This window comes from Eretmochelys imbricata, chromosome 5, assembly GCF_965152235.1.
Source record: "Eretmochelys imbricata isolate rEreImb1 chromosome 5, rEreImb1.hap1, whole genome shotgun sequence".
In the NCBI taxonomy this organism is placed as follows: Eukaryota; Metazoa; Chordata; order Testudines; family Cheloniidae; genus Eretmochelys; species Eretmochelys imbricata.
In genome coordinates this window covers 33,592,731-33,610,456 of record NC_135576.1, presented here as the reverse complement: position 1 = coordinate 33,610,456, position 17,726 = coordinate 33,592,731, and the positions used below count along the sequence as shown (strand labels likewise).

General features: G+C 41.6%; 2 protein-coding genes across 2 annotated transcripts; both read left to right on the top strand.

Annotated features, from left to right (window-relative positions):
- Positions 1-4,542: 4,542 nt before the first annotated feature.
- LOC144264890 (molybdopterin synthase sulfur carrier subunit-like) lies at positions 4,543-9,352 on the top strand. The gene is made up of 5 exons (XM_077816833.1): positions 4,543-4,920; positions 5,584-5,705; positions 6,775-6,921; positions 7,016-7,117; positions 9,316-9,352. The coding sequence occupies exons 1-3, from the start codon at positions 4,909-4,911 to the stop codon at positions 6,899-6,901; spliced, it is 261 nt and encodes an 86-aa protein (XP_077672959.1). The 5' UTR covers positions 4,543-4,908; the 3' UTR covers positions 6,902-6,921; positions 7,016-7,117; positions 9,316-9,352.
- LOC144264889 (molybdopterin synthase catalytic subunit) lies at positions 6,995-14,254 on the top strand. Its single transcript, XM_077816832.1, has 5 exons — positions 6,995-7,117; positions 9,316-9,443; positions 10,388-10,541; positions 11,559-11,682; positions 12,318-14,254. Exons 2-5 carry the CDS (start codon positions 9,323-9,325, stop codon positions 12,384-12,386), a joined length of 468 nt encoding a protein of 155 aa, XP_077672958.1. The 5' UTR covers positions 6,995-7,117; positions 9,316-9,322; the 3' UTR covers positions 12,387-14,254.
- Positions 14,255-17,726: the final 3,472 nt, after the last annotated feature.

Here is a 17,726-nt window from a genome sequence, read left to right as displayed (position 1 = left end):
ACTATCAAATCTCTTTTCCATGTGTATGTACCTATGCACAGTGATCAAGGCTCCTTCGCTTCAATAAAATGAATAAATTGATCTCATTTAGCATCACCACATTAAAACTTGTTTTCTGGCAACTGGATCATTTTTGTGATCCTCCTTTGAACTCTCTCAAGTATGTCCACATCCTTCTCGAAGTGCAGACACTAGAAGGGGACACAGTATTCTAGCAGTGGTCTTACCAATGCTGTGTACAGAGGCAAGATCACTTTACTACTTCTACATAATATTCCCCTTTTTATACATCCAAGGATTTCATTATCCTCTTTGCCACACCACTGCACAGAGCTCACATTGAAGATATGATCTACAATGACCTTTAAGTCCTTTTCTGAGTCACTGCTTTCAAGACAGAGTCTCAAATCCTGTAGGTATAACCTGTGTTTTTTGTTCCCAAATGTATTACCTTGCATTTGGTTGTATTAAAATGCATTTTGTTTGACTGTCACTATTTACGCAGCTAATTCAGATCATACTGTAACAATAACCTGCCTTCCTCATTCTTTACTACCCCACCAGTCTTTGTGTCATTTGCAAACTTTACCAGCAAAGATTTTATATCATTGTCTAGATTGCTGATAAATATATTAAATAGTAAGAACAAGAACCAATTCCTGGAGCCCCCGTTGGAACAAGCCCCACACATTGATCTCTCCCTATTAACAGCTACATTATGAGATCTATTTGTAAACCAGTTTTTAATCCATCTGACATGTGCTCCATTAATTTCACATCATGCAAGTTTTTAAATCAAAATACCATATCGTTTTAACTCAAATGTTTTACAGAAATACAAGTATACCATATCAAAATAGTTACCTTTATCAAGCAGTCTTGTAATCCTGTTTTTTTTTAAAAAAAAGGCAACAGGTTTGTCAGAAAACCTAAGTTCCATGAAACCACATTGACTGGCTTTTATTATATTTTTAGCTTCTAACTCCTTGTTGATAGTCCTGAATTAACCATTCCATTATTTTTACCTAGAACTGACATGAAGCTAACAGGTCTGTAATTCCCTAGGTCATCTCTTTTACTCTTTTTAAATATTGGAGCTATGTTGGCAGTCCTTCAATCCTTTGGAATTTCACCATTTTTCCAAGATTTGTTAAAAATTAACATTTATGGTTCAGCAAAGTCTTAAAGAAACTATCTGTAGAGTTATGTGTATAAGTTATCCAGGCCTGTGGATTTGAAAATATTTAATTTTACCAGATGTTGCCTCAGTCCTCCTTTGTTACAGATAGTATATCTTGTGCTCTATCCACAACAGCTGGGATGCATAGATACCTCTGTTTCATCCCAAATACAGAACAGATATAGCTATTGAACATTTCTGCTTTTTGAACACAGCTATTTATAATTTTAGCATTTTCATCTAGCAATGAACCTAGGGTGGTTGTTTTTTTATTCCCAATATGTAAAAAAAATTGCCTTCTTATTGTCTTTTGACTTATTGGCTATTGCTAGTTCATTGATTTCTTTGGCTTCTCTTTTCAGTTGCCTACCTTTTTAACTTGTTTCTTATATTCAATGCCATTTACTTCCCCATTTTTCCAGTCTTTATAGGTTGATTTTTTTTTATGCTTTATCGTTGCTTCCACACCTCTTTTTAACCAGAATGTCTTTTTGCACAGCAAAAGTGGAGGTGGGGAGGGGGTTTGTGTGTGTCTGTGGAAGTGTGGCTTTTTGTAATAGATCCTCGAACACTTTCCACTTTAAATTATGTTTCCACTCAATTATGACGACAATTGCTTTCAGCTTTGGAAAATTGTCCTTTTTTGAAGTTTCAAATATATACAATACATTGTGACACACTGTAACCCAAGGTAGCACCCTGTAACTCCCATATTCATCATTCATATATGGTTGTGAAACTTAAACTTGCCATGTAAGATATCATATGAAAGGTCATGATCTGCTGAAACTCATTGATTCACCACCACACAATGGAATTACCCAACCCTGGGACTCAGCAAAGCCCACCAGGCCATGTCTGGGCTAGTATTTTCCATTTTCCAGGCACATGGACTGAGGGTGTAAAATAAGGGACAGTGGCATCATGCAATTAGCTTTCCTTCCCCCACCTATGCTGAAGGCAAGAAGAACACTGGGAAGACAGACTTGAACTGAGGAGACTGGTCCCAGGCTGGAAAGAAAAGCCTGTGTATTAAGGACTATAACTTACCTGCAACATCCAGTGGGGTGAGAAAAACTGTTTGATCCAAATATTGCTAGCCTAAAAAGGTTTAGAATTTAGACTGTATGTTTGCCTTTTATTTCCTTTAGTAACTATCTCTGGCTTTTATGCCTACCACTTATAATCACTTAAAATCTATCTTTCTGTAGTTATCTTAATCAGTAAGTTTGTCTGAAGTGCTTGGGGAATCTGCTCAGGTTACAAAGGCTGGTGCACATCCACTTTCCTTTGATGAAATGGTGAAATAGTTAATAAGCTTGCACTGGTCAAGAGAAGGGCTTGAGCTGTGTAACACAGTATATTCCTGGGGTGGAAGGCTGAGGTCCTGGGGGGTTTGCTGGTGTTTCCCTGTGTATAGTTCATGAGAGTATTCATGCAATTTAACTGGGTGTGCCTCTGCATGCTGGTAGCTGAGTGATAACAGCTGCTAGGAGGGTTAGATGCTTGTCACTGGCAAAGGGTTGTAAGAGACAGCCCAGGCTGGAGAGAAAAGGGACACAGTGGTCTCAGAATTCCAGGTTGTATCCCGGGGGTCCTGTCACATACATGTTGGTGAAATCATTAATCATGAAATAAGTTAATGTCAAATGATATCAATTGGGCATACTTGAACTAAATAGATGCAAAATATCTTAATGCATGAGAAGAAACAGGTCCATTAAGCAAAGTCTCCAATTAAGCAAATTCCTTTAACAATGTATAGTAGAAAGATTTCAGTAAATTGTCTGAAGTTATAGCACAGAACTTTTGAATGCCCAGGCAAGATAGTGACTACAAGGTGAATTTTCAGAGTGTTGAATGGAAGGGTTAAGTGGTGTAATTTCCATTAACATTCACTTATTGGGTCTTCAGAAATTTCTAAACCGTTTGGGGTAAGCGTTTAATGCAGTGGACAAGGATTTATCAATACATCCCCTAACATAGTGAAAATGGTCCTGTTGTGTGCAACAGCAACTTTCACGGGTGTTTCTTAGAAAATGTGTTTATGACTTTGATATTCATTCCTCACTAGCAAACAATTTAATCTTTTCCCTTTGTAGTTCATAGGTCAGTCTTACTAAGTACAAAGATATACTTCTTTCTCATTCATAGAGTGCTTTGGGATCCTTGGATGGAAGCTGCTACTATAAGTGTATAGTACAGGGGTTCTCAAACTGGGAGTCATGAGGTTATTATTACATGGGGGGAGGTGGGGTTGTGAGCTATCAGCCTCCACCCCAAACCCTGCTTTTCCTACAACATTTATAATGGTGTTAAATATATAAAAATGTGTTATTAATTTATAAAGGGGCTGGGGGGCGGGGGAAGGTCACACACAGAGGCTTGCTATGGTAAAGGGGTCACCAGTACAAAAGTTTGAGAACCACTGGCATAGTATTTGTTGTTATATTATGTTGTAACAATCTGCCTAGGGTGGATGTGTACTACTGGGTTACCTAGATGAAATCAGAAATGGTCAAATGTGCATCATAAACCCATATCAGTATCAGGTATCAGAAATTCTCCTCTTGCTCAAGTGATAGGGCCTTTGCCTTTGGAGGAAGATTTGAAAACTATTCTGCTGCTGTGAAGATGCAGGTGAGCAGCACAGCGACAACTCTGTTGCCCTACCTGGCCAGAGGTTTATTACATCAAAGTTTCTCAAGTTGTGGTATATGGAACATTTGTTATTGGTCTTTGAAGCATTTACTTGTCATATAATGCAGGATGCTGCTCATTTCCAGCTGTTAATTGTACTGAGTCAGCTAACACTCCATTAAATATTGTCCCACTGTTACTGTTCCATGTAACCAATTGCTGTAGTTATCAGAGAGGATGTGACGTGATTATAAATAGGAAGGCAGGTGACCCACAAGACAATCTCTGTATTAAAATATGAGGCACGATGGATATTTTGAGACCATCTGGTGTTTAATTGCATTGCATGTTTATAACTTGAAACTGAGTGTCTGGATCCCTTGTTTGCAAACTGGTTACTGATACACTGTCCAAAAGACAGTGCTGGATGTCACAGAGCACATTCAAAGCCAGGGTCGCTGCCCTGAGGACCTTTCAGCCTCATTAACTTGTAACGAATGTTCAGGAGAGCTTGTCTGTTACTGGGGAGAACGGTACCTGCTGGCTCATTTGATGCTCGGGCTCGATCCCAGGACCCTCCCGCGGCGGCCTGTCCTAGCTCCCCCGCAGCTCTCAGTTCCAGCAGCTGAGCAGCCCCACCGCCAGAGACCCCGGAGCAGGAACTGCCCCGGAAGCCGAGCTGCGACGGAGCCGGGCCCTTGGGGATCCACGTCCACCCCCTCCCCGGGGTCACCCGAGCTCTAGCCCTGTTATTACCGAGGCGGGGCTGAGCCGCCCAGTGCGCCCCCTCGGTTTGGGGTGGGCTCAGCGCTGGGACTCCAGCTCCGTCCCCACTTTGGGGCTGGCTGGAGCCGCATTTGTCTGCCCTTGGGCCGGCCCCTTTTGTCTCCCCGGGCTGGTCCCTCCTTGCTCGGCAGCAGGGCGAGGGCCCCAGGCAGGGCGCAGGGCCCCGGCCAGCCTGCGGAGCCCCAGCCCAGTGGGCGGGCCGGGAGCGTGAGGCAGGGCCAGCGGCAGCTGCTCGGGCCGGGCGCAGGCGCTGCGGCCTGTTCCCCTTCGGGAAGCGGGCTCCGACCCGCGACGCTCCGTCCATGAGCTGCGAGGTGCGTAGCCTGCGCCCGGGCCGGCCGGCCGGCGGGTGTTTACACGGCACCGCCATGGGAACGGGGCAGGGACAGCGGCCTGCGTGCGCAGCAGCCCAGCTCCGGGGCAAGGCAGTCGGCCGGAAACGAGCCGCGGCGGGGCTCGCTTCCCGCCCCCTCGGGAGAGCCGCTCTGCCGTGCCCGCTCCGTGCCGCGGGGCAGCCCCTTCGCTCAGGGCGTGCTGGGGTTCGCCGGGCTCGGCGGTCGGGTGGCGGCAGGGGGATCGGGTGACCACGGGACACTTGGTAACCTGGACACCCCCCACGCGCACCGTTCAGTCTGTTGCTGGAGTCACAAGAACACGGGCCACCTCCTTAAGGGCCCCCCAGTGCAGTAACCAGTTGCAGCCGGGCCTAATTAATCATGGAAGGGCTTGGGGAGCCTGGGCTGCAGCCACTGTAATGAGCTCTCCCGGTTATCGTGCCTGAAACGAGATCCCGGCCTTGCATGTGATTAAAAATAATAATAATAATAATAATAATAAAATCGTAACGCTTAATCTGCAGTATGCTTCCTCGGATGATGTTGATGCGTTTGGGGGCCCATTTCCTGCGCTAGAAATACCCACTGAGGAGACAGGAGCTGAAGGGTGTGTAATCGGAATGGTGATTTGTTTTTTAACAGGTTGTTGCGCTGTACTTTGCCAGGAGCGCTGAATTGGCAGGTGTTCGCTCTGAGATTATTTCTGTACCGCAACAATTAACCTCTCTACAGCTGTGGGAAGAAATTGTTAAAAGGCATCCAAGGTAGTTTTAGAGCATGCTTCTGGTGCTCCTCAAGTCTGGGGGGTTTTAAACTGTTAACAGAGTTACAAATGTAATATAGTGGAATTAACATGTGTGTGTCAGTTTTTCAGTATAATAAAAATAGTGAAATCTGTTCTACATTTTGCTACTTGTGATCTTATTTGTTCTACAAATATGTTCAAAAGAGTATTTCACTGATTTTTGCATTAAACTGGCTGGCATTAGTAGCAGCCCCTAAGCTTGTAACTGAAAGGCTATAATTAAATATTAGAGAGGATCTTGCCTAAAATGAAACAAAATAGGGTTTTTGCGGTAGCAATAGCAAGTAATCAAACTGGAATGTATTTTACCATATAGCCTATTACTGGATTGGTTACTAAAACCTACGGACTTAGGCCACAAAATGATCAGTAGTTTGCAAGTTTTATTCTCTTTATGAAAAGCAAATCAAATTATGTTTTACAGTCGCAAATTGTGCAAAGCTCTTGAAGATGTTACATAACCTACCCTGACTTGGGTGGAAAATGAAATTGTGTTTTGCCTTTCTGTCAGCAGTCACCACTGGCATCTAACCAAGTCACTAACACCTTGATAGTCTTACTTGCCCCGTTGGTACATCTACTTGCTTCTGGGCAATAGTATTTTCCCCCCATCTGTGCTATACGCTTATGCAATGTATAATTCCTTTCTTATGATTGTTTTTACCTTTTCTAAACAAAGCTTCAGCACTCTCTTCTACTGCATGCATGTTATCTTCCCTATCCACTATATATAATCTATTTTTTATTTTGCTTGAAATAACCAGCTCAATTCCTATCTTTAGAAATTGTATTGGTTTGGTTCACCACTGGCCCTTGCCCATGAAAAGATAATCATCAAGTCCAAGGGTATACAGTTGTTTGTTGTGATTTTTTTTTTAAAGAAAACAGTACAAATGCAGATGCATAAGTTGTAATCTTACTGACTTCAGCTTCCCTGTGCTATGCACCAGTCAGTTGTTCACATTTAACTGAGAATTCATGCAAACACTTTACTTAAATGTATTTATGCTACTGCTGATCCTCCTCAGACTTGCTGCCATTCAGGATCAAGTGGTCTTTGCTGTTCGCCAGGAATACGTGCTTCTTGGTGATCAGCTTCTGGTCCTGCAGTCAGGTGACGAGGTTGCTATTATCCCACCTATCAGCGGGGGCTAACTCCAGGCAAAGACGCTTGGGTATGTATAGCTTCTTTTTGTAAATGGCCTCTGGGGGTTGATCATGCATTGAAACATTGCTGGAATTCTCTTTTTAGTTTTCCTCTCTGTTTAGGGTCTAGTGATTTGAGGATGACTTTCCCCTTCTACTGGAACTCTGTGAGCGGGTGTAACGTGCATCCCCTGCAGTAGACAGCTGTGATGTTGACACTAAGATGTAAGTTGGTGCAGGAATAAATGATTAATGTATTTGCAATGGATTGGAAAAAGCTTTCGAAATACTTTGGGCTAGATTCACACAGGGAGTTGGTTGCCTAGACAAATCATTGGGATTTGCAAAACCTGAGTTTGGCATTCAGGCTTCCCGGACAATGAGTGACAGGAAATAGGCAGCTAAGAGTGGGATTCACAAAAGCCAGCACACTAGGCAGGGAGTGGCATGAACTAGCCAATAGGCGATGCCAAGGAAAAGAACGTGTCCTAAGCCCGATCCCTCTTAAGGAGTTGGGTGCCTCCTTCTGCTTGGGATTCTCAGCTGTGAACCTTCTCTGAGTTAGGCACCAAAGGTGGTGGTGAAGGACCATCTCCCCCATAATTTTTGGCCCAGTAGTGAGGGTACATCCCTGGGATGTGGAAGACCCCTGGTTCAAGTTGCCACTCTGCCTGAGAGGGGAGAAAGGATTTGAACAGGGATCTGCCACCTCTCAGGTGAGGGCCCTAACCATTGAACTATGGGATGTTTTTGATATAGGTCTCCCTCAGTCTTTTGTGTTAGTATTGGAGCAGGAGGACTGGATCCTGTGTCCCCTACATCACGGATGAGTGCTCTAACCACCAGGCTATAGAGTCATTCACTCTCTCTCTCTGGCCCACTGACTAACTCATTATTTATCCACAATGGAACAGCTTTAATGGGAGAGACTAAGAGAGGCCCATATCAGACTATCCCATAGCCTAGTAGCTACAGCACTCACTGGAGAGGTGACAGATTCCTCTTCAAATCCCTTCTTCCCTCAGGTAGACGGTGCTCTACATCCCAGTTGAGTACCCTAATCACTGGCCACAAGTTAGGAGGGAGGTCCACCACACCACCCCCTGCTTTGTGTGGCGTTAACCATGGTCAGAGCATACCTACGGGATTATCCCCACAAATGAGTTAGGAGGAGGAATGCCTATCTTCCATTGCTTTGTGCATCATACTGGGGCTTAGGTGTCCAGCTACCTAGAGTGAGGCAATAGTTTACATGCTCAGAAGCCAAAAAATAGGCTCCCTGGAAACTTTAAATGCAAACACTTAAGTGCTACGGAAGGTTGGGTACCTATGGGGTTTGGCAGCAGCTAAGCAGGAGTTTCGTGAAGACTAGTGGTGCCTAAGTCCCTTTGCTAATGTGGCCCTTTAATTGTTGTATTTTTTAAGATCTTTTCATGCTTTTATAGTTGTTGGCTTTCAGTAGAGGTGCCAATCCTCGTGGTTGGCTAATATCACATTGAAAAGAAACCTTTTTTACTTTGACTTTTTAAAATTAAGATGCTAGAGAGATGATTTAAAGCAATTTTGAAATATAAAATTATCGTTTTCCTCTTTTTCTGCTAAAAGAACCTCTCTCCTTTCAGACTAACAAATGTATTTGGGCATAAGCTTTTGTGGGCTACAACCCACTTCATCAGATGCATGGAGTGGAAAATACAGGAGCAGGTATAAAATACATGAAAAATGTGAGTTGCCTTGCCAAGTGTGAGGTCAGTCTAATGAGACAATTTAATTGACAGCAGGATGCCAAGGGAGGAAAAATAACTTTTGAAGTGGAAATGCGTGTCCCATTTCAGACAGTTGACAAGAAGGTGTGAGTAACAGTAGGGGGAAATTAGTATTGGGGAAATTAGGTTTAGGTTTTGTAATGACCCAGCCACTCCCAGTCTTTATTCACCCTAATCTGATGGTGCTCCCCTGGAGCAACTCAATCATTTGGATCAGTGCCCTAGTTTTTATTGTAATAAGATTCCTTGCCTTCTTCTAACTCCAGACAGTTTATAATTTGACATTCTTACTGTAGCCAGTCATACAATAGGACATGCTAGCACAAGGGTCTCTGCTAGCTGATCCCACTGCAGACAGGGCTCTAGAATTGGTATATTAAAACAAGGAGAGCCCCTGTACCTCTAGAAATTGCCAACAAGAAGTGCAATTAGTGTTCTCCCAGCAAAGGGGCTAAGAACTGATTCGGCATAGAGACTGACCTACTTTTTCATCTCTACTGGTGAGCCCTACAGCTGAAGCACGTTAGTGGGTGCCATACAATTGCTGGATAAATTCTGGCCCCACAGGTGTTTAAAAAGCAGCTTCCAAATGGCCAATGTAACTAGAAAAGTAACTCATTAAATCTTTGACTTTTGTAGCTTTCTGTTTCCTTCCAGTGAAGCCATGAATGAAAATGAAGATGAGCCCAAAGATTTCATCAAACTGAACTGTGAAAAACTCTCTGCAGATGAAGTGTCAGAGCTGGTGATTTCTCCATGCTGCGGGGCAGTCTCTCTGTTCATAGGTGAGTTTAAGGCTCCTAAAATAAATCCATGGATGTGTATATCTATCAGTAAGTAGAGCACAGGTCACCTCATAAGTTCAACCTCATGCTTCTGAGGCTACTTAAAAAATAAGTCTCTGGGACAAACCAATAATGTTTAGCAAATTATGTATTAAACATTTCGAGCAAGATCATGGCCAGTCCTCATGCAATAAGGAATGAGGTCGTAAGGAGCCTCCTTACTGGTGTGGTCAGCCTAGAATTGTAGCCCCTATATTTGGGGGAGCACAGGGACTGCTAGTTGCTCCCCTGGAGCAACTTACCCAAAAGGAGATGGGGAATAGATAGAACTATGGTTCTGTAAACTCCATGTGCTGATCACCAGGGCTGTCCCTTCACCACACTCCAGTGTAGGGCTGGGGTTAAATGCCACAGTGTAGCCCATATGCAACTTACCTCTTCATAAAATAGTATCTGAAGAGATGAGACTTAATTCTAGCCTTGTGGTTAATATATCAGGACCTACATTTTCAGAACCCTTTGTGCTCAGAGGTGAGTACCATTGTGTGCCTAAATTCCATACAGTTATTCGTGTTGTATGAGCAATTGCAGTGAGAACAGGCACAACTTTCTAAACATATAGGGCCAGATCTGTGCTAGTGAAGATGTTGCCATCTTGGTAACTCCAGCATGTAAAATCTGTGGGTTAAATTCTGTCCTTTTATACATGAAGAATTGCTAAAGTACTAACAAAACGGTCACTTCCAGCTCATTGCAGTGAGCTGGTTAAACCTTTTCTAGAATGAGAAATAAGTAATTTGGACATTCTTAGATCATATGCTCTTTGGGACAGGGAGTATATTTTTGTTCTAGCACAATGGGGTCCTGACCCAGGACTGGAGCTCCCAGGTACTCTTGCAATAGAAATAAATAACATTTGTTTTTACTAATTCATTTATTTTTAGGTACTACAAGGAATAACTTTGAAGGGAAAAAGGTGATTCACTTAGAATATGAAGCATACTCATCAATGGCAGAAGCTGAAATAAAGAAAATCTGTAGAGATGTTAGACAGAAATGGCCTTCCATCAAACATATAGCAGTGCACCATAGACTTGGGTATGTATGGCCAAGATGTGTCTGTCTAAAGGTCAGTATGTTTGTACTTGCATATGGTGTGGGCAGGAACCTGCATATTCTCTGCTGCGAAACTTGCCACTGAATCCACCCCTTACTGAAAAATCGTGTTGCAGTGCCTGGTCACTTTAAAAAATCCGCTTCCAAAGAAACTTTCAAAACATGAACCAAGTACAAACCAGGGTGGTGATGGCTGCCTGAGTCTGCACGTAGCCTGAAACACACTGAAAATAAAACTAAGATTTATCTGAAGCTGCCATAGTGTTTCCAGTCTCTTGCCCTGGGGTACCACAGAATCCAAGCCCTTCACTACAGAACTTAAGTCAAGTATACAAGGTCTAGAATACCTGGAACATCTTTGAAATAGGAGTTGCCAGGCATGCTCGCTGGGAGATCAAGGGCCTTTCCCAAGACTTGCAGATTACCCTTTTGTTGAGTTTAAAATGCAGATCCATTGGAAAGTAATGACATATGAATCTTACCAAGTCAGTCCTGTACTGGGATCTCCTGGAATGAGTGGGTAGATGCAGGTTTTGGTGCTAGTGGAGTCTGATTCAGGATCAGAATCTAATTTTGAGCATATCACAAATGGATGCCTCCCTACCTCTCAGCAAAGATTACCACTGTTCAGTAGTGCTAGGTTATGTCAAACTTCACTTATTTTTACAAAGTGTATTACACTAGATGAAAAATATCCTCATAATTTGAAACAATCTTTACAAATTCAGTTTGGATGCAGAACGTCCTATTAGCGAGCCAAACTTTCTGCCAGGTTCATGAGGAAATATGTTTGTAAAAGTGTAGGATTTAAACATCTGTTGCTGATTCAAGTTGAGTGGGTTTTGTTTGTTCAGAGTATAAGCTGTTTGAGACAAGGATGCTCATTTACTCTATGTTGTGTACAGTGTCTTGGTAGAATGGGGCCTAGCCATTGTTGAGGACTTTGGACTTAAGATTTACATTGCCTTACCATCTAATGTCCTATTTGTCTTTTCCTAGTTTAGTTCCAGTAACAGAAGCAAGTGTGATTGTAGCAGTCTCCTCTCCACACCGAGTGGCATCTCTTGAGGCTGTGCAATACTGCATCAATACTTTGAAAGCAACTGTTCCAATTTGGAAAAAGGTGAATTTAAGTATTGTAGCTTACAAAAAGTGCCACCTCTCTGTCTCTGGGGTCTGATAGTTGTATAAGCACTTAAAATTGTCAGCTATCCACTTCTGTGATTTGTATTGCAGAGGGATGTAAGGGACTGGGGTTATGGTCTGAGAAAGGATGATCAGTGCTTTGAGACAGGACAGGTTCTGGGTTCCAAATGTTCAGTTCTGAGGACTTGGCCCTTGAGTATCAGCTTCCAGTATTTTGGATGTTATGAACAATTGAAATATCCTCCTTTCTAAAATGAAGGTTCAATAGTTTAATATGGAATAATATAGACGGCAAATGCATTAAAACTTGATCATCACGAGCAGTATGTTTGCTGCAGCTTACACTTTCTTTCATGAGCTCTGTGCAGGTCGACACTGCACAGAACCCTACTAATCTGAGTGGGGAATCTGCATAGGCGTAGGTGTTTGCCTTCATGGAACTCATTGCAGAATCAGGGCCTGACACTGTGTGCATCTCAAGACAGTGTCCTCTTTTTCTGTGTCTACCAAACACTATGGAAACTGTACTACAGATTAGCTGACTTTTTGTGTACTGGTTATATTTCTATGTAGCAGACTCCTGAAGCACTTCCCGTTTTTTTTTGTTTGCAGGAGATTTATGAGCAGGAATATTCTTGGAAAGAAAACAAGGAATGCTTTTGGGCAGATGTGGAAAAATAACTCCATCTCCAAAGTCACTATTAAAACTAACCCCTTCACTCTACAGTGGGCAACCTGCGGCCCATCAGGGTAATCAGCTGGCATGCTGTGAGACAGTGTTTAAATTGACTTTCCACAGGCATGGCTGCCCTCATCTCCCAGTGGCCGCAGTTTGCTGTTTCTAGCCACTGGGAGCTGTGGCCAGCGTGTCCCTGGGGCCCATGCCGTTTCCCGTAGCTCCCATTGGCCGGGAACAGCAAACTACGGCCATTAAGAGCCATGGGCAGCTGTGCCTGCGGACATTCAATGTAAACACCGTCTCAGCCCGCCAGCGGATTACCCTGACAAGCTGCAGGTTGCCCACTGCTGCTCTACAGTAAATCTAACTAGTAAAAGCATATGCATTATAACAAACACTTCTGTCTAATTAAGACAGAAGGCAATAGATTAAGTTCCCAAATAACTTTCATTTTTTGTAAAATCACCCAGCTGTGTAACTAGCTAGACTGTTTAAAACCATTTCCCCAAAAATTCTTAATTGAAAGGAGTCTAGTTTTATATACTATATGCTGCTTTAATACCTTTATTCTCACCTTGTGGGTTCACTGCCAGCACTGGAGATCACAATGTGACAATCAGCTTTGTGGTTTTTAATCTTAAAAATATCCTTAGTTGGCATTATGACTGCAAAGTCAACTTAGCGGCTTTAAGATATTTTTGACACTTAAGTTGATTAAACATTTTTGGTACAAGCAGAGAAAAATATAAATTATACCCAGAGTTACTAATGTGACTTGCCAGTAGCTTTGTTTCATAGAAATATTTTTTACTGTGTAGCTGATACTACAGGTTCATCACATTAAGGAAATTTAAAGCTCTTTATTGGACATGAGATCATACACAACTAATTTGCATTAGCAATAAAACAAACTTAACTGAACCTTAATAGATGTATTGAGGTGACTAGTTTTGAAGCAGCTTTTGCAGCTGTCTTATTCTATGGGTTAAAAAAACCCAATAGTTGTTACAGATTAAAACAGTGTTAAGTCTCTGACTTGAACTTACAAATGCAAAAATATTTATTAGTTAAGAATAAAACTTCTCATCTTAACTAGTTGTTAAGAGGGCATTGTCATCTTGAAACAGTCAATTTTTAAGAAAATAGTTCAGTAGATTTAACAGGAGGAACTAATTAGTTAATGGGGCTACTCACATAAGTAAGGTTACTCACACGTACAACTTGAGACCTCTACTGTACAATACTACAATACATACACAAATATCAACTGAGATCAGAGCCCCAGTGTGCTCAGCCCTTACAAACCTAGTGAGTGATAGCTTCTGCCCCAGAGAATTTATAATCTTAAATAGAGCAGAGAAGGGGTGGAAAGGAAAAGAAGCACAGGGGTGGAGTGACTTGCCCAAGATTATACAACAGGCCATTACATAACACTTAGGCCCTACTTGTTTCACTGTTTCCTCAGTAGCCCTGGCAACTGCACAAAGCAAAAACAAAGACAATTTTCTCTCTAATCTTTCACTCACAGTAACCTTTGGTGTTAATTTCAACTAGAGTAAGTTTTAAAACAAAATCAAAACCCAAAACTTCAAACAGAAGTGTGATTAAACTGGGTCCTTTTACTGCTTTTTGGTGTACTTCCTACTGATGGCAGTGGGACATCCCTGGGAAGAAGAGAAGCCACTCTTTGCATGTATGCATCTATTATGGGTGTCTAATGTGTCTATCACTTTGGTCCTTCTATTTAGGTAAGGCAGAGTAAGTTATGGACTGAATTTTCCTTGTTTGGCATGTGCGAGTGAAGAACTATGCTTTGCTGTATGGATTGTTCAGTGCTATCAGATCCATGAATAAAGATCACTTCTACAGAGATCAGTATTTGTTGGGAGTTAGTGCTCATTAAGATAATCAGATCTCCTGTTGCAATATGTAACAACCCCTGGCAGTCATTAAGAAAAATCTTTAACCCGGGCATTGTACCTAACATACTTTTTTTGTTTGCCTGTGATCGTATGCTGGTGAGATGGCTTTTCTACAGGAAAGTGCAAGGGCAGAGAGAAACTTGTAGAACGCAGGAAACTATCACAGCATGGAAGTAAAGAATGGATTTGATGGCAGAACCCCTTAGAGAAAATTCTCACTTCTTGGCTTGCAATATTTGAGAGTAACCTGTGCTGTGACTGGATGATCACTTGTAGCTTAATATTTGAGTAACTTTTTAGTGTTGCTCTGTCCCTCATAGTATTTCATTATGTTTTCGAAAGTGGTTTAGGTTGATTTTTAATCATCAGTTGCATGCTGGGAGATTTACAAAGTAATGGATGGTGCAGGAATGTGGATCAAGATCTATCCAGTAGATGTCAGTAGAGAGACAGCTGCAGGTGGTAGTGTTATAGGATCAAAATGATCTTTTTAGAAGGAATTTTTAAAAGTCAGTTCTCCATTCACCTTCCCTGCAGTCAATGTGTGTTGTGAAATAGAATACAGATTAAATTATTTTAGAGAGTTTAAAAGTACCACCTCTTTCCGGTAGCTATCGTACCAGTTTGTGGTGTTACATACACATTTACCTACCTTTTGAATCTGCTCCCAATTTCTCTTGTGTGAAAGAACACAAATAGTTATCAAATGCATATATTAAAAAAATCCGAAAATTGAGGCTTTATTCTAAACCCTTTTAGTAATAGTAATCTTAGGGAGTTGCTTATCCCAATGGTAGGTTTAAAAAATTACATAAATGATTTTTAAATGTACTCCTGTCCCTTTAAATATTTTGAACCCAGTTTTGTAAAGATTGTGAGAAGTTTTGGTTTGAATGTACACAAACAGTGCTGCCTTTATTTTTGGTATTAAACTCACTCCAGTACATTAGGTGCTATGGCATTCTGTACCAAAGTGCAAAATATGCAGACAGTAGAGGGCAGAAATGTCACCAGAGAAGATTTTAAATCTTAACTGCATTTCTCAGTGAGCACATCATTTTACAGTTCATTATGTTTAAAAGGTAATGAAATGGGGAAATTGTTAGCCTGATAAAAAGTAACCAACATATGTAGTATTTGGTGATGTTTGATCTTATTTACCTTTATTTTCATATGTTGCTCTTTCAAGTGCAAAAGTGGGCTGTAATACGAAGTAGGTGAGTGGAGGGTCTGAGGATCACTCAAAAGTCACTGTCAACTTGGAGGGGGAAGACCACAAACTGCTCCAAGATGGGAGGGCAAACCTGTTGTAATTTTAGAAGGGAGAGAACATGGGGGAACTAGCAACGTTGATATCGCTGCAGTGGTGCAACCCCCTAGTGTAGATGTGCTGCATCAGTGTGAACTGTGACTTACACCAGCACAACTGAGCTTAGCTGTGTTGCTGCACCAGTGGCTAAAACCTGTAAGGCCCAAGGCACAGCCTCTTAGTATCCTCAACTCCTGGTTGTCAGCGCCTTGCAATATCATAACCTTAGGATTCTGCTACTGTAGCAAAGAAAAATTTTGCTGCCTTTTGTATAGTGGCATTTAGTAGAGCTTTTCACTCTTCAAGGCCCTGCTTTTATTACTTATTCTGTATTCAGATTTGTAACATCAAAGCATTAGTACTTATCATTTGTACTACAGTAGTGCCTGGGGCTCTAGGGCCTCATTATGCCCATCACTGCACAAGCACATAACAGATGGTCTCTGCCCCGAAGAGTTTACAATCTCATTCTGAGTCCTCAATCTGATCTCTTGTATTAAATCTCTATCTCACATTCCCCACTGGCAGTGTCCAGTCTCCTACGAGTCTAATTTTTGAGATTTACAAAGGACTTTACTCATATCGTCTAAACCTCAGCCACTCTAATGCGGATCTTGCACCAGTTTCACACTGTGTAACTCTTTTGATTTCACTGGAGTTACTCCTGACTTCTGCTGTTGCAAGCAAGATTGGAATCAAAGCCCAGCACCACAAAACAACACATTAGAGATAAAACTTATCTTTATAAGGTTTTAAAAACTTAACCCCAAACTGTTATACACAGTACAAAATATACATCACATTTCCAGCATTATTTCTGAGGCTATGCCCACCCGAAAGTGCAATAAAATAACTCTTTACAAAATGGAACTATTTATGTAATAAAAAATACACATAACAAAAAACAACTAAACACAAACCAACCAACCAACCCAAACTAGTAACATTAAATGGCTAAGTGAGAGATGCAAAACCCTACTTATGCTCTCCTTTCCTTGTAGTTTGAGAAGAGTACTACTTCTAGACTAGGTGAAAAATCTTAACGCCTGGGACAATGAAAAACCCAGTCAAGGCAAGTGAATGTAAATCACTCTCTGCCTACTCAATGAGTTAACTCACCTAAAACCCTGGATACACTCCTCTGCACATTCAGCTTGTGACTGACAATGAAAACTGGCTGCCTGCCTGGGTTCCATTACATGCACCACCAAAAGGTACAAGAAATGAAAGATTTTACCATCCACTGTATTGTTAAATTCCTCCTCTGGCTTTGAATGCGCATGATTAATTATGTATGAGGTTTTTGCAAGTACAGTATGGATGCAATTGTTTTTTTCAAGTTGTTAAAAAAAGAATGGAGGCAGGAGACCAATTTTTATCTTCAACCTTAGGTCACATATGCTAGTCGATGCACCCAGGGTTTATAACTGCAAGTCAGAAGTTTGTTCTTTAAGGAATTGTTTAGAACACTAATTTTTAAAAACTCAATTTGGCCACAAACAACTGGCAGCAACTGTCTTTATCTGTCAGACAGTTGAGTTTGGGGATCCAGATTGTTTTTTAACATGTTACCAGAAAAAATATAATATGAAAATATAAAACTCTTGTAGAAAACACACACACACACACACACACGATAGGTGAATTGTTTTCAGTCTGTTATTCCAAATGGCACCTCTGACAGCCAGGGAAGTTGGTGGCTTGGCTGGCTACTGTTTACTGACTAAGACGACTTTGGGTAAAAACTTTCAAAAGTGTTAAGTGATTTAGGAGCCTAAGTCCAATTTTTGAAAGTGACTTGGGCCCTTAGGAGGCTACGGGTAAAAATTTCTAAAGGCTCTAAGTGATGTAGGAGCCTCAGTCACATTGATTTTCACATTCATAGAAGAGAGTGGTACTTTTAAAAATCTTTGCCTAAAGGCTAACTGAATATCAACAGGACTTAAACTCCTAAGTCTCTTTTGAAAATGGGATTTAGGTCCCTTAGACAATTATCTGAAGGGTGTAAAATTTTCAGACACCACCTTATTTCTCATCCAAAATATGTAAAGAAAAGCATATCACAACAGGTGATGTGCTTGTTGTGAGGTTAACTGCCTGTCATGAGAGTG

Excerpts from the sequence above, each read along its gene's own strand:
- LOC144264889 (XM_077816832.1), top strand. The coding sequence starts at position 9,323 with ATGAATGAAAATGAAGATGAGCCCAAAGATTTCATCAAACTGAACTGT. Across the intron at positions 9,444-10,387 it reads GGCAGTCTCTCTGTTCATAG|GTACTACAAGGAATAACTTT; the intron begins GTGAGTTTAAGG and ends ATTTATTTTTAG. Across the intron at positions 11,683-12,317 it reads CTGTTCCAATTTGGAAAAAG|GAGATTTATGAGCAGGAATA; the intron begins GTGAATTTAAGT and ends TTTTGTTTGCAG.
- LOC144264890 (XM_077816833.1), top strand. Across the intron at positions 5,706-6,774 it reads ATTGTTAAAAGGCATCCAAG|ACTTGCTGCCATTCAGGATC; the intron begins GTAGTTTTAGAG and ends GATCCTCCTCAG.